Source organism: Gymnodraco acuticeps, unplaced genomic scaffold (genome assembly GCF_902827175.1).
Source record: "Gymnodraco acuticeps unplaced genomic scaffold, fGymAcu1.1, whole genome shotgun sequence".
NCBI classification, from domain to species: domain Eukaryota; kingdom Metazoa; phylum Chordata; class Actinopteri; order Perciformes; family Bathydraconidae; genus Gymnodraco; species Gymnodraco acuticeps.
Window position 1 is genome coordinate 3,295,691 of NW_022990238.1, and position 13,677 is coordinate 3,309,367.

Here is a 13,677-nt window from a genome sequence, read left to right on the forward strand (position 1 = left end):
ATCAAAACATAACCTTACTCATACAGCAAAGGGCAAAGAAATAAAATGACCAACAAAACATACTTTTAGATATTTTATTAAATATGAAACATTATCTATCAGAAATATAGCAAAATAAGAGATATCGAGATATGTAATACTGCTGTTAAATGTCTTGTTTTCAAAAAATCATGTATCAGATACATTTAACATTCAGCCGAAGACAGGAAAGCCTGATGACCTTCAACTTTTGCATTGCATGCAGTGTATGATGACAAACTGTGGGACAAGATACAACAAAATGGTCAAAAAGCTGAACCAAAAGCTATGTTCAGTGCATACTGTAAACTTAGCCTATGCTATTTGTAAGATATATCTTCCTTCATTTGAGTCATACAGACATTTATGGTTCAGCCTCTGTACTCTGAACACACCCGTAGGTCCTTCCTGTTTGCAACCAGCAAAGGAATCTGGAGCAGAGGGATGTATTTGGTGCAAAACTGGACAAAGTTCCCAGAATCCTCTTTGAACAAAGTTGCTACGATTAGATCGTCGGCGCACCTGGTCTTCCTGGTAAGTCACTGCTGAACCTTGGGAAAAGCCTTTATTTGTTGTTCGAATAGGATAATACTGTTAATTTTGCTGCCTATAGGCAGTTTAATTAATACTGATAAAAAAAAGTCCACATAGATACGGTAGCATAGATCTATGGATCCAAGGGATTGAGTCCTTCACAGACACTTGAATGAGGAGAGCAAGGTGGATGTGGTTTTTGAGTCTATAGTCTTTAGGAGAGTCTTTAGGTTCAGACAGCAGAGCTGGAGACGAAGCGAATCCTCTGGGAGTAAACAAGGTCAACAAAATAAAGGATCATGTTTACGTTGGTGAACACAGCCACAACGAGTTTACTGTCCCAGGGACATTCTCCACGTGGGCAATCCTCAGGACGAGTAGAGGTGCCGTACTTCCTGTCAAAGCTGAAGATGGGCCAGATGAGGGCAGTGCTGAGGTAAAGCATCACAGCGAAGAAGGTGTAGACGATCACAAACCGGTCAAAGGGGAACCGCAGGGCAGAGGTCTTACCGGAAACTGTCACTCCCACTACTATGACAGTAATAGTGAAGCACAGGCTGTACACCACCACACAGTACTGAGTGGCAATGTGGAGGGTGTACTCACTGTCATTGGCCAGGGCCCCGAAAATGATACAGGCCACAAAACCCTGGACTACCTTGAGTAGACCGGAAACAGTAGCCATGTAACCCACCACGGCTCCCGTCTTTGCTCGAGTTAGGAAAACCTCAGCACCGTAGGGGAAGCAGCAGACACTGGAGCAGACAGTGACAGCAATGCGGTAGAATTGAACCTCACAGCTTTCATCAGGGCACTCTGTTTGGAGGAAGTAAACAGGGTAGACCACGGAGGCAGTGATATACATGAGTGTTGCCAGCATGGCAAAGGCCACGGTGAAGTTATCCCAGGAAATAGGCATGCATGCGTGGAGCCGTGTGATATCCAGGGTGAACACAACCAGTGTGACAGCAAAGCAGAAGCACCACACAAACATGCAAAATTGTCCATAGCTGGCGCTGTAGCCTGCGCTGTGAGAGACAAGGGCCATTATGGTGCAACCGAGGAGCAGCTGGCACATTCGGGATATTCCTAAAGGTGACAGCACAGCTTCTTTGTTGAGGTAGTGTCCTCCATTAGAATCCATCTTGTGTGTCGAGGCTCCCAGAAGCAGCTGTTTTTCTTGGTGAGATTCTTGACGTGCTGTCCTTGTGGCCCACTCTTTTTTTGTTGGGCACAGACTTCACCCTTTCCTTGGTTGCCTTTTTATAGATGGTCCTTAATTATAAATGTCTGTAATGTTCGCCTAAGCTTGCTTTGTAATTACAGTAGTGTGCTTAACATCAAGACACATTTATACACTGTTATGTAGAAGTTTGCACAGTAAACGTAAAGGTTATTTATTGAGACCTTAACATAAGATTATCTAAGATCTGAATGTCTTTTCTTGGCTGCACAAGCCTATACATTATGAATACAGAATATTATTTCTGTAAATCATATAACAGTGGAATCAGTGCTTTTATACAGTTTATGTTATAATGACGAATTTGCTCCAGTTCTTACTCAAAGCTGTAGTGTTTGTCCTCAGAAATCGTGGTTTTTCCTTGCGTGCTCTCTTCAATCCCCAAATTGTCCAGTGTATGAAAAGTTCAAAGTGTCGAAGGTCCTCTAAAAGTCGTATACAGTGATCAATCTTCCAACAATAGCCGGCAGTGCTGGACAGGTGGACTGGTTTGTTGTCCTGTCAGTCAAGTTCCATTACTCCGCAACTCAGTCCTTGTACATTGTTCACAGTAGGCCCCCAACTGCCCATCCAAATAACTGAAACTGTTGGCTCTGTCTCTTGCTCTTTGTCTTGCTGTTTCTGTATCCTTTTCCCTCTTGGATTTAGTCTCCCACTCTTTCTTGCGCACACAAACACACACCCTCTTCCTGCTGTGTGTGTCAGTGCGCACTCAAGGGGTTGTTTAAATGAAAGTGTGTGCCCAGACCAGGGTTACAGGCCCCGCCAGCTCTATAAATAGGGGGTCTATATTCCACAGAAGGGTGGGAGGCTACATGTGGCAGGCAGTATGGGAGTCGTATTTCTAGGGAGCACCCAGGGAGGCTGAGTCAGAGCACCCTCAGAAAGAAACTGGCATTTATGTGCAGTGTAATGACAGGGAGTGAGGCTAAGACTCCCATTAGAGGCAAAAATTACATACAGGGCCAGAAGGATGATTATGTACAAGTGATGGCAGATTTGAGCGATGCATGTGAGAGGGAAGTGGGAATAAATTAGTAGTTACTTAAAATACGCCAACCTGTGATATTAGTATGCTGGGATTTTTTAGTTACAGTGTGCAAGGTGAACATATTCATTTTAACAGCATGTGAAGTCTAGTTTATTACAGCTCAACCCTTTTCCACTAATTTGCTATCAGTTGTGTGGTATTCAGATTTCTTGTTGGAGGATGACCATTTCAAATACAAAATAATACAAAAAGATGTTACCTTTCAAAGGTGCTAGAATATAAAAAAACAACACTTCCTGTTAGTACAGTGACCTATAAGTCATGTTTTGTTATGCCCAATTAGCCTGTCCAAACTACAAAATCCATCGATAAGACCCCAATGGCCAGTGTCCCATCTTGTGCTTGTCTTGATACAGGTCTACAGGAAGAGAAATTCATTTCTAATCCAACCTTAACACATTATTGTCCTCGATTTCTTTGTGAAAAGATACATTGATGATAGTCATGGAGAGATGACTGACTTTATATCAATTCTACTGCTAACTACAACAGCATGGAACTTGTATTTGCCTCCTATCCTCCTTACCTTAACCCTGCAATGTATTACACTTGATTGAGGCAGTGCATGTACTTGTATATTTTCATTTTACGATTTTGCTATGTTGTTTTGTTTCTGAAGTGATTATATTGCAAAGGAAACCTAATGGATCCATTACGTTTGAAATAGTCATTAAACAGATAATCCATTGATAACAGTACAGCTGTTGGCTTGATATCAACAGGTTTTCTATGTGTTTCCCCATTCTGACAGTCGTGTTGAAACGTCGTCTCTCCCTTGGATCTTAATTATCTTTCAGTCATATGTTTGGCACATTAGAGGATTATGAGCCCAAATTACTTGTGATGGTTAGGGAAGTGCCTTTCATTGAAATGTGAGCGCATGTGTGAATAGGTCATTAAAACCCACATTTTAATCAAAATAAATTCATCATAAAAATAGTGAGTGCGGTAAACAGAAGACACAGCTATAGGGGTCACAAGATTGTTGTAACATATTAGTTGACATATAAAAGTCACCTTGTTAACAGTGCAGATTTTGTAACTGTTATGTAAAAGCAGCTGATGGGATATAGGTGTCAAAGCAGGGATTGCTTCAGCAAGTTATTATATAAGACATTTTAATGTATTGTAGAACAGTTCTTTGAAGTTTCATATGACCAGTTAGTTATGGGTAATTATTTTATAAATAAAAGCCAATATTTCTCGTTTTCACCTCAACTACTTCTTGAAATGAGCCACTTTTTTTTTTCCCGATCTTTTGCAAAGCTGCTAAAATATAAATTGTTGAAAAACCTTTAGCTGACTTTGTATACACTAAGCCTTATATCTATTATCAGATGATGATAGTTATCAGTGGGGTAAAACACTGTGTGGAGCCTGAGGTAGCTGCTGACCTTACCTCCTGCAAGTCATGGAAGAATGGAGAATGTGCAAATACTACTGATGCCTATTCTACTACAACTTCTGCTCTTACAAATACTTCTATCTATAATATAATAATAATAATAACAAGACTTCACAGCAATATTTAGCTAGTAGTATATGTAATGTGTCTTTTCTTTTAGGTCTGATACAAAGACATGCAATCAACACAAAGAGAAAAAACAGCAATGTATTTACAATTTACAAAGAATCACTTCTCTGTGTAAATAGCACTTATAAATATGATTTACATAACAAAATAAATATGTAAATTACCAATGTAGCTTGAGTTTCTTTCTGTGAAAAAATATGTTACAGAATAAAATTACTATTAGTAATACCTTTCCTTCTCTGGTGTGATGCAAAATAGAGGTCCTTTGAAAACATCATTTATAAGGACATCATTAGATACAACACTATCATTATATTAAAAAGTGATCTCTATTATGATATATAAGAAGGGAGTTACAATAGTGAACACTTGAAAGAACCTATACAAATACTCAACAAATATACAATACACAATATTTGTCTCCCTTTAAATGTTCATTCCATTGATTTGAGGATTGTTACTGACTACTACTGACCCAACAAGAATGAGTACTCAAAGTCTTCAACAGTCTTGGGATGATGTAGCATGTGAGAAATAGGTAAAGATGAGATGTAATGTGGTTTATGTATATCTAATGATAGACTGTTAGTGTTTCCAGGTTAGAACCACAATCAACTTCAAACCACCAAACCAGGCATTGTCTTTACAGCTGTAGAATATATGCTAATTCGTACCGTAATAGTTATTTCAATCCATGATAATATCAAAAAGCATATATAAAGTATATGGCATTGTCTGTATTTGGTTCTTGTTTGACTTATTATTCTGGGTACTTTAATTAACAAAGAATAAAATATGATATGTTTTCAGCTTTATTTTCAGCCTAACTTTGAGGGTGTGTTAAGTTAACCTGGTCTTTTACCGCAGGCTGATTATAGGAATCTAGGTTTATTTCTATCCTTCTTGCCATTATTTCTTAGACAAATACAAAATGTTTTTTCCGATCCAGTGCCTTCCTCACCTTATCATATGCCCCTGCCTTGATGTAGTTTTTGTGTAATGAGAAACTATTAAACAGTATTAAACAAAAATAAAAACGTTATATACTCTATAGTAACAAAGACAGCATCCTTACATCCTTATGGTGTCTCCTCTTTTCTCGTTAAACAATGACAAAATATAATCTATAAAGTAGAATGAATATAATATAAAAAAACAAAACATCAATGAGCATCCTTAAAACTGGATTACATTCGTGATATTTTTCTTTTTACAAAGCAAAAGATAATTTAAAAGGAGAGTAGCAGAGAGTTGTGCCTTTTCTTGGTATTGTGTTGCCCCTGTTACTTGTCACCAGTTGTGAGGAAAGGGATTGTGGGACAAATCTAAGCCCCTGTGAGTAGACTACAGGTAGAATGGGTTGTGAAGGTGGAGTTGGGGGTATCAGATATGGGGGGCCGGTCAGAGAGACCAGCCAGCCGTGGTTGGGCTTAGCTTGGAGATGCTGTGTGTGTGTGTGTGTGTGTGTGTGTGTGTGTGTGTGTGTGTGTGTGTGTGTGTGTGTGTGTGTGTGTGTGTGTGTGTGTGTGTGTGTGTGTGTGTGTGTGTGTGTGTGTGTGTGTGTGTGTGTGTGTGTGTGTGTGTGTGTGTGTGTGTGTGTGTGTGTGTGTGTGTGTGTGTGTGTGTGTGTGCGCGCGCGCGTGTGTGCGTGCGCGCGCGCGTGCGTGTCCGTTTAGCTGCCGCTGCTTAGCATGCCCAGTAGCTTGCTGGGGTCCATGCCCTGCTGCTGAGCCATCTTCTGCACATCGAAGCCCATGTGCATGAGGAACTGAATGACGTTCATCTCTTGTCCTGTAAACTGGTCTCGGATGGTGGGGCAGGTGGGGTTGCAGTGCGGCCACGGGCAGCTGTCGATCAGATGAACGGGGCAGCCCTTGGGTGGAGCTTTGTTGTTCCTGTTGTCGTTCAGGCTGCGGTCCCAGCAGTGCAGAGCTCGTGGTAAAGAGGTGCCTTTAACCTGAATGTCAATCCAGTAACTAGAACACAACACAAGAGGGCGCTGTCAGCTCACAAGTATAGGGTCTCAAACACAGCTTAGTGCTCCGTGATATTGAAACACTGGAAACAGCAGGTTTTAAAATGTATACTTACTTTCTGGTGATAACTTCATGTGAAAGGCAGGCTGGAGCAAACATAGCTCTGGAAAAAAGAATGAAGAAAACAAAACATGAAACATTAACCAATACTTGAATGGTCTTCCTAAAAAGCAGAGAAATGTTCTTACGGGACATCTTTGAGTGTGTTCCTCAGCTCAATGCCCAGATTTTGAATGTAGCGCCACTGGCCCTCCTGCACAGGCTGGCCTGTTAGCTGGATGTTGTCTACTGCCAACTGGGCTTCGTCAAACAGCCACTGGACAACAAAAACTGGGCCTGCACAGGGAGAATGAAAGAAGAAAATTAATATAGGTTCATAGTGTGCATTTACAGTGCGGCTGCATACTATATCATTATTTGAATAGCTACTTCAATGTCAACTTGCACAATAAACACATCGAGAAAAGACTGCTAAATTCCTTTAAGAGATTTGTTGAGTTAGTTGAAGTAGAAGAACACTTTTGATTGGTGCCTTTAGTGTTTAGTTCAGTGTATAATAAAAGAAAGTTAGAAACATTTATTTATTCAACAATACATTGTATAAACTTTAACAGTATAGGCAGAACTCTTATAATCTATTTTCGGTTTATTCAACACAAGTAATATTGTTAGTGCATTTTGTTCCTCCTATAATGCAGCCATAATAAGCAGTCTATATATATGCTAAAGATCTGCTTATTATTATGCCACACAAGTATGTTGGAAGAAGGTACATTTTACATAATACAGAATGAGACCCCAAGCTTACTTTGTATCGATGGGAAGACTCTATATCCAAAGAAACAGTTCCACTCCTCTCCTTCATGGGTTTGCCTGCACCTCTCTGGAACCACTCCTCCCCAGTACCTGATGAGCAGGTGAGAAAGACAGATATGTTAGCAACCTTACTGAAATAAGTCCATCTTACACATTCTTCAATGATAATATCACCGGCTCCCTTACTTGATGCCTCTCTTGATGGTCTCAGTGGGGGCGCAGGTGATGGCGTCCAAGCACTCCGTGCAGTCCGTGCAGCTGTACTGCTTGTTGTCCAGGAACCAACCAGAATCAGACAGGCCTCGCACTTGTATCCCAGTATGCCCCAGTCCCTCCAGCAGCTCCGCCACATGGTCCACGTTCAGAAGGACCCCAGTACCACCAGCACTGCACTCATGAATACGACATATTGCTATAAATACCTATCAGTACATTTGAATCAAATGAATAACATTTTCTATTTGAAAATCACAATATTCACACACCTGCTTCCTGCTAATAGGAGAACTTTGGCGTTGTCCAGGCCTTTGTTCAGCAGGTCCTTCACAACCTCCTGTATGATGAGTGAGCCCATGAAGGCATAGCCACCTACACACAACACAAAGACATTAGAATGTCACTTTTCTCAAAGAGGGTTACATGTCACGTTTGTTTTGATGATTCACTCGTGTCTTACTCTGCTCTGTTTTGGCTGTAGCGCCACTCCACACATCACTGGAGCAGTACGGGATGAACCTGCGCAACCAACACAAAGTTAAAAAGCTGCTGGGCCATAATTATAAATCAAGCTTTGATAAACACACAAACATTAATCAACTTACACCATGTTGGCGTTCCACCAGTGAGGGTTTTCCTCAGGCAGCGGAGACAGGATCCCTGTGCCTGCAGCAGAGACAGATCAACATGTATCATTAGCCATCCTGGCACTCCCAGACACATCCTCTTCTTCCTCATCACCATTACCACATGGATTACAGTTATTACACTGAAATGAGAGAGGGTGAGGCGTCTCTGTTCCTACAGCAGCGGGCGCCAGGTAGCCCTACACCGCAACTACATTATGACGGGGTGACAGATACATCCGATCCTTTAAATTACTGGGACATTACGGTGGGATCTGGCTTCTTTTTCTACCATGTTGGGGGTCAGGACTTGCTATAGCCATTGGTGGAGTAACAGTGGTGCTTATAGCAGAGTAGTGGTTGGAATACAGAATAGCTGATGCTGACCTGTTTTAGTTTGGGGCCACGTGGATGAGCTCATCAATCTCCTCATGGTCTCGTATCGGCTGTCACAGTTCTCCTTGTTGAAGCAGTACCAGCCACCTGGATATAAACACACACCAAAAATATATGTGTCATTCTTAATCTACAATTACTCATTATTCTAAATGTGGGCATGAAAGGAGAAACATAATGAAATTAGATAAATGAATACTCACCCTCTAGGAATATCAGCCACCGTCTGCTGCCTCGAGACTCTTTCAGGTAGTAACTATGAGAAAACAAAGAATAATAAATTATAGCCGACAAAAATATGATTATGTTCCTCAAGGTTTATTTACCGCCAACATAATAATCTATTTAAACAACAGAAAGATACAACCACATTCCACAGTTGTGTGCTTCAGAGAGATGAGGTAAACACTGAAAGTAATACCCGCACTGTTTCTACCATCTGTGACGGTATCCGAGCATGAAATATAAACACATACCACATGATAATGTTAATCTTAGCAACGATGTCTTGTTGATTCCTATCTCTCAAAGGTGACAGACGGGAGCAAAAATGAAATTCTGCCCAGGGACAACAGAGAACAATGCGTTGTTGTGTGTTTATAGTTTATTCTCAGGAAACTGATATGGTGATCATACGGGCGATACACGGTCCCCTATCCTGTTTGTGTTGTAGATGCCAGTAGATTATGTTTCTCATGTGTAATGCAACACTGGTAAGTAATCATAGTCTCATCACTCTGAGCTCATCCCATATAAACACATGGCATTGATAAATCATGGCTCCAGCCCATAGGAAGGATAAGAGACATGAGGACATTTTTGACATATGTAGTTGTCAAAACCTTTATCCCAAAATGCCCCTCAGATCCAACCTGGGTAAGTGATATTATTTTGCCAGGCTGTCTATACAAATAAGTGAATACATGTCACAATATAAGATGTGTGCTGTATGTTATCAGCCCAGGAGAGGGCAATGCTAACATGATTCTCCCATACTGATGGATGTTCTCAAGGCTGACACATCATCCTTTTTGCAACAGGATTTTGTTTCAAATAATAATACCAGATCACAGGACTTTCTAATGTGTAGAGTAGCTTTAGCCACATAATCCAGATGTTACAAATGTGCTTCTGTGATTCTAACGGATCAGTATTCACCGCACTTCACCAATGACTAAACTCCACGGATTGCCAAAAACATGTGAGTTACTTAAAAAAAAAAACAGCCTTGGCTGGAGTTCTGAGCTGTATGCCCAGACTCTGAATCACACTTTGGCTGCATATAATATCTTGTAGTCATTAATGTAGGCTGAGGATGGTATACTCTACTCACTACTTCCAATAACAACGTGAAGGCATGCTAGATCAACCCACTCACGGTAACAAGTACAACTCCGAAACATCAGAGTCAAACAGTGAATTATTTTCTCATTGCATTGTTGTTAATCTGTCATATGTGATAAAATACCTCTCGCAAAATACTGTTAGCAGCTGATGGATAAGCATCTAAACTGACTGACAAGTGACTGAAACGCCATCTGCCAGTCACCATCCCTAGCTGTGTATCTAGAGGGTTAAGAGCTTTACCCCGCTAACAGACACCAGGCACTTTGAGGTTTTACAGGAATTAGACAGGATAGTAAATCCATAAAGAAAAATGTATAGAGAAAACCCCTTTTAGTCAGGTCTGCCCATCACTGAACAGGTCCCAGATCATTTCTGATGCAGAGACATCAAAGCCTCCAGATACAACATTAACAGTAAAGCTTTTATATAATACTTGCAAATAATAATGCCTATGATAACAATTCAGCAGTGCTTTATATTTTCCTATATCAATACTAAATTAGGGGCACATCACAGATTTTATGAGGTTTTCAAACTCTTTTCTTGTGATGCAGAGAAATACATTGGCAGTTTGAGTCATTTAAGAAGTATAATAAGATTAATTATATATTTTACACCAGCGTTTTATTTGATTCACCCCCTCCTTCCATGACTAAATGTGCCTATCAATATTACATTTATAAAAATATATTTTGGAATTTCAGCTCCTGATTTGACTTATTTCAAATTGAACATAACAGAGAGTACTAAGCATTATGCAATATGAGAGGTAGTGCATCTGTTTGATATGCTTTTAGTGTCATCCTACTTTCATATTGAGAAATTATGCAGGCTTTGTTGCCGGGAAATGGATTTCTGCTGAAAAATGATGGATATCATGGCAAACAATGTACTGATTACCCCATTAAATCAAAAACTACAAGGAGCCATTGACATCGAATTCTAAAGTAGCCAAGTAGACAAGACATACTGTCAAATGGCAACAAAAAATAGATATGGGCGGGGGTCTTAAAGGTTGAATTTAAACTTTCTGCAGAGCAAATCCTGCATTCTAATTTGAAGCAAAGGAAATGAAGCATATGGCCATGGCTATCCGCAAATTTCACGCTTCACTGACACAAAGCAGCTGTTTATCTCATTCTGTTATTCTGTCCTAGGACATTGCTCTCTTTTTAACCCCCCCCCCCCATTTATTTTGTTTATTTTTACATTGTACATATTTTCTATTTCTTTTTCAAGATTACCATTTTTGAACATAAGCAATAAACTAGGGTGGAAAAGGAGAGCTTCAGTGCGCACACTCGCCGCCTCTGGCTAGATACATGTGGGTTACTTCGGGTAGCAGGATGATCAGCGAGACGCCCTGCTGAAGTAAATAACAATTCATTCTAGCCTCAGGGCGCACACCTGAGCCTGCTCTGACCTGCCGGTGATCCAATCACATGGGAATCATGATCGATCACACTGTGTATTCTCAGTTGGTACATACCCCGCAGGACTCCCATCGTTGCAGGTGACTGATGTATTCTCCAAAAAGTTGAGCTTCATGTCATAGTCGAGCTTCTGCGCCGAACACGGGTAGAGGGACTGCGCAAGGTTCTTCACCTGTGTCATGAAGTTATCCATGTTCTCCTCCACGGCGGTGAAATCCAGAGGGAAGCTCTCCGTGGTGTCCCCCCGGTCCGCCCGGTATGTGGGAGGAGGTGGCGAGCGGCGTGGTTGTGGGTTGCGGCCACCCCGGAACCTCCGTGCGCAAAGAACTCCGGACTGCATCAGCATCAGCAGCAGCATTGATGAAATCATTCTGATCGCTGTCATCTTATCCCGGTGTTAAATGTCCAAATGCAATGTCTCGTCAGGGAAACTCAAACTTTTACTGATGGAGCTGAGAAATAAATTACGCACGGTTTAAAATACGCCTCAACTCTTGTCATCAACTCCAAGCAATGTTAACTGACGTCGTTTTAGAGCAACACAGTCATCAACTGATTATCTGGATATATTTCAAACTTTCAAAGAGCCTACAAATATGTGCCCATCTATCTAGTACAACTCAAGCGCTGCTGGACCAAGCGCACAAGCTTGAACGACAACACTCGTGCCATGCTCTTGTATTTTATTCAAACTTTCCCCCCTTGTGTGTCCGTCCAGCCAATCGCAGGCGCGGGGAAGGACTCAGGGCATGATCAAGCGTGGCAGACTACCCCCCTTTTTTTAATTTATAGAGGGGGAAAAAATGTCCATGCGTTGGTTCTTTTGATCCGCGATGTTTTATTTGATGTGGTGGCTTTTATTGGCCTTGAAATGCCCATTTCCCATTCCACCACACATTTATGAAGTGAGAATAGTCATCTTGTTACACACTTTCCTGAAAATCAAGTGGGGAAAAACAAGAGTCGTGCTGAGATCCAACAATATTTGACCGAGAAAATAAATAATAATCTCAACAGACTTTACATGTTTAAATAACGTAACATCATTATTGTATATTTCATTTATGTTATAAGGCATTTAAATCCATCAGAGATTCCTACACCTTACAAAAACCCCACAAACTCCTCCTTAAAAGGAGTTCTGACATAGTTGAGTTGCTCTTGTTTTCTTAAGGTTTAGAAAAAGGGACTTGGACACTTGTTTTTTCTTTTTTTGTATCCAGACGGGGCCTCCAGAGATCAAAGCAACCATCACTCTTTCTCCCCCCTCTCCTCGCCTCCTCCCTCCCACTTCAGTCTCTTCCAAACTTTCCTAGTCTACTGTATATTTTAAGTCGAGCAGAGCATCCTGATGGGGAGCCAACTTTTTAACACAGGAATGCCTTGTTACGGTTGAGGTAGGCTTCCCTTGAACAACCTCTCATTTTAAGGACACATTTAAGTTAAAAGAGTAGCCCGCAGTGATTGCATAAGAATAACAGTGATTACTCATCACTGTGACACTTTGTGGTGACTTTTGTCTTTGATTGAGCTCATTCTTCTCATGTGAGACGGACTAACTTTTTGAATTAGTGTAGTTGTAACAGACTGGGCATTACTGTCACTACCTGTACATGTATAAAACCAACAATGTGCTAACTCTAGAGCAGTTTAAGAGGATAATACTTATCTTGTGTCATATGTATGTATCTCTGAGCTGTGCTGTCATACACAGACTCAAAGCTTATTGATAATGTCTTATTGATGCGGTCTCTGTTTTGGCAGTGAGATTGGAAAGAGCCCTGGGGCCTGATATGGGGGTAGGACTGTTTATTCAGATATCTATTGTGTGCTGTCTGTCAAAAACATTGATAGTAAATCTACCAAAAATGTGGAAATGTTTAAACATGCTCACATAGTTGTCAGCTCAACAACATAAAAACAGTTTTACAACTTCTTAGAAAAATATCCTTTTGGCCCGTGGTAAATCGATGGTCCTAAAGGGTGCACACTGTTCTGAACCAGGTAAGATGGATATGAAGTCAGCAGCAGGACCGATGGTATTCATTGGGAACTTCAAACAGATGCTTGTATAGATTAAAACATGTGGTAGGGCCCAGGAGGAGAGGCTCTGTCACAGATTGAGTCTAGTCACTTTGACCCATACCTCCCTGTTTTATCACACGTCATCCCCAAAAATGTAACCCTTAAATCACTCGCAGATGGACGTTGGCCTCTGACACACGCTACCATGAAGAGATGCCCCGGCGGTGTGTGGAAACGTCCACCAACCCAGTGAGTGAAAAGTGTGAGCGGGAGATGCCCGCAATTCGACTGAACTAGACGTGTAGATGATGTGTTCCATTTCCATACAGTATGAGGCTGGAGACAGAAACGCTGGTTAGCCTTGCTACTGTTGGTGCACAGTGGTTTGTTCTCTACTGTGCA

General features: G+C 41.1%; 2 protein-coding genes across 2 annotated transcripts; both read right to left on the reverse strand.

Moving 5' to 3' along the window:
• Positions 1 to 105: 105 nt before the first annotated feature.
• LOC117548741 (myeloid-associated differentiation marker-like protein 2) lies at positions 106 to 2,507 on the reverse strand. The gene has a single exon (XM_034220178.1). The coding sequence runs from the start codon at positions 1,694 to 1,696 to the stop codon at positions 785 to 787; it is 912 nt and encodes a 303-aa protein (XP_034076069.1). The 5' UTR covers positions 1,697 to 2,507; the 3' UTR covers positions 106 to 784.
• Positions 2,508 to 4,373: 1,866 nt separating this feature from the next.
• Positions 4,374 to 11,910, reverse strand: notum1a (notum, palmitoleoyl-protein carboxylesterase a). Its single transcript, XM_034219483.1, has 11 exons — positions 11,307 to 11,910; positions 8,674 to 8,726; positions 8,462 to 8,557; positions 8,054 to 8,114; positions 7,909 to 7,967; positions 7,718 to 7,820; positions 7,419 to 7,619; positions 7,225 to 7,322; positions 6,605 to 6,752; positions 6,472 to 6,519; positions 4,374 to 6,356 (listed from the first exon to the last, which is right to left on the reverse strand). Exons 1-11 carry the CDS (start codon positions 11,633 to 11,635, stop codon positions 6,053 to 6,055), a joined length of 1,500 nt encoding a protein of 499 aa, XP_034075374.1. The 5' UTR covers positions 11,636 to 11,910; the 3' UTR covers positions 4,374 to 6,052.
• Positions 11,911 to 13,677: the final 1,767 nt, after the last annotated feature.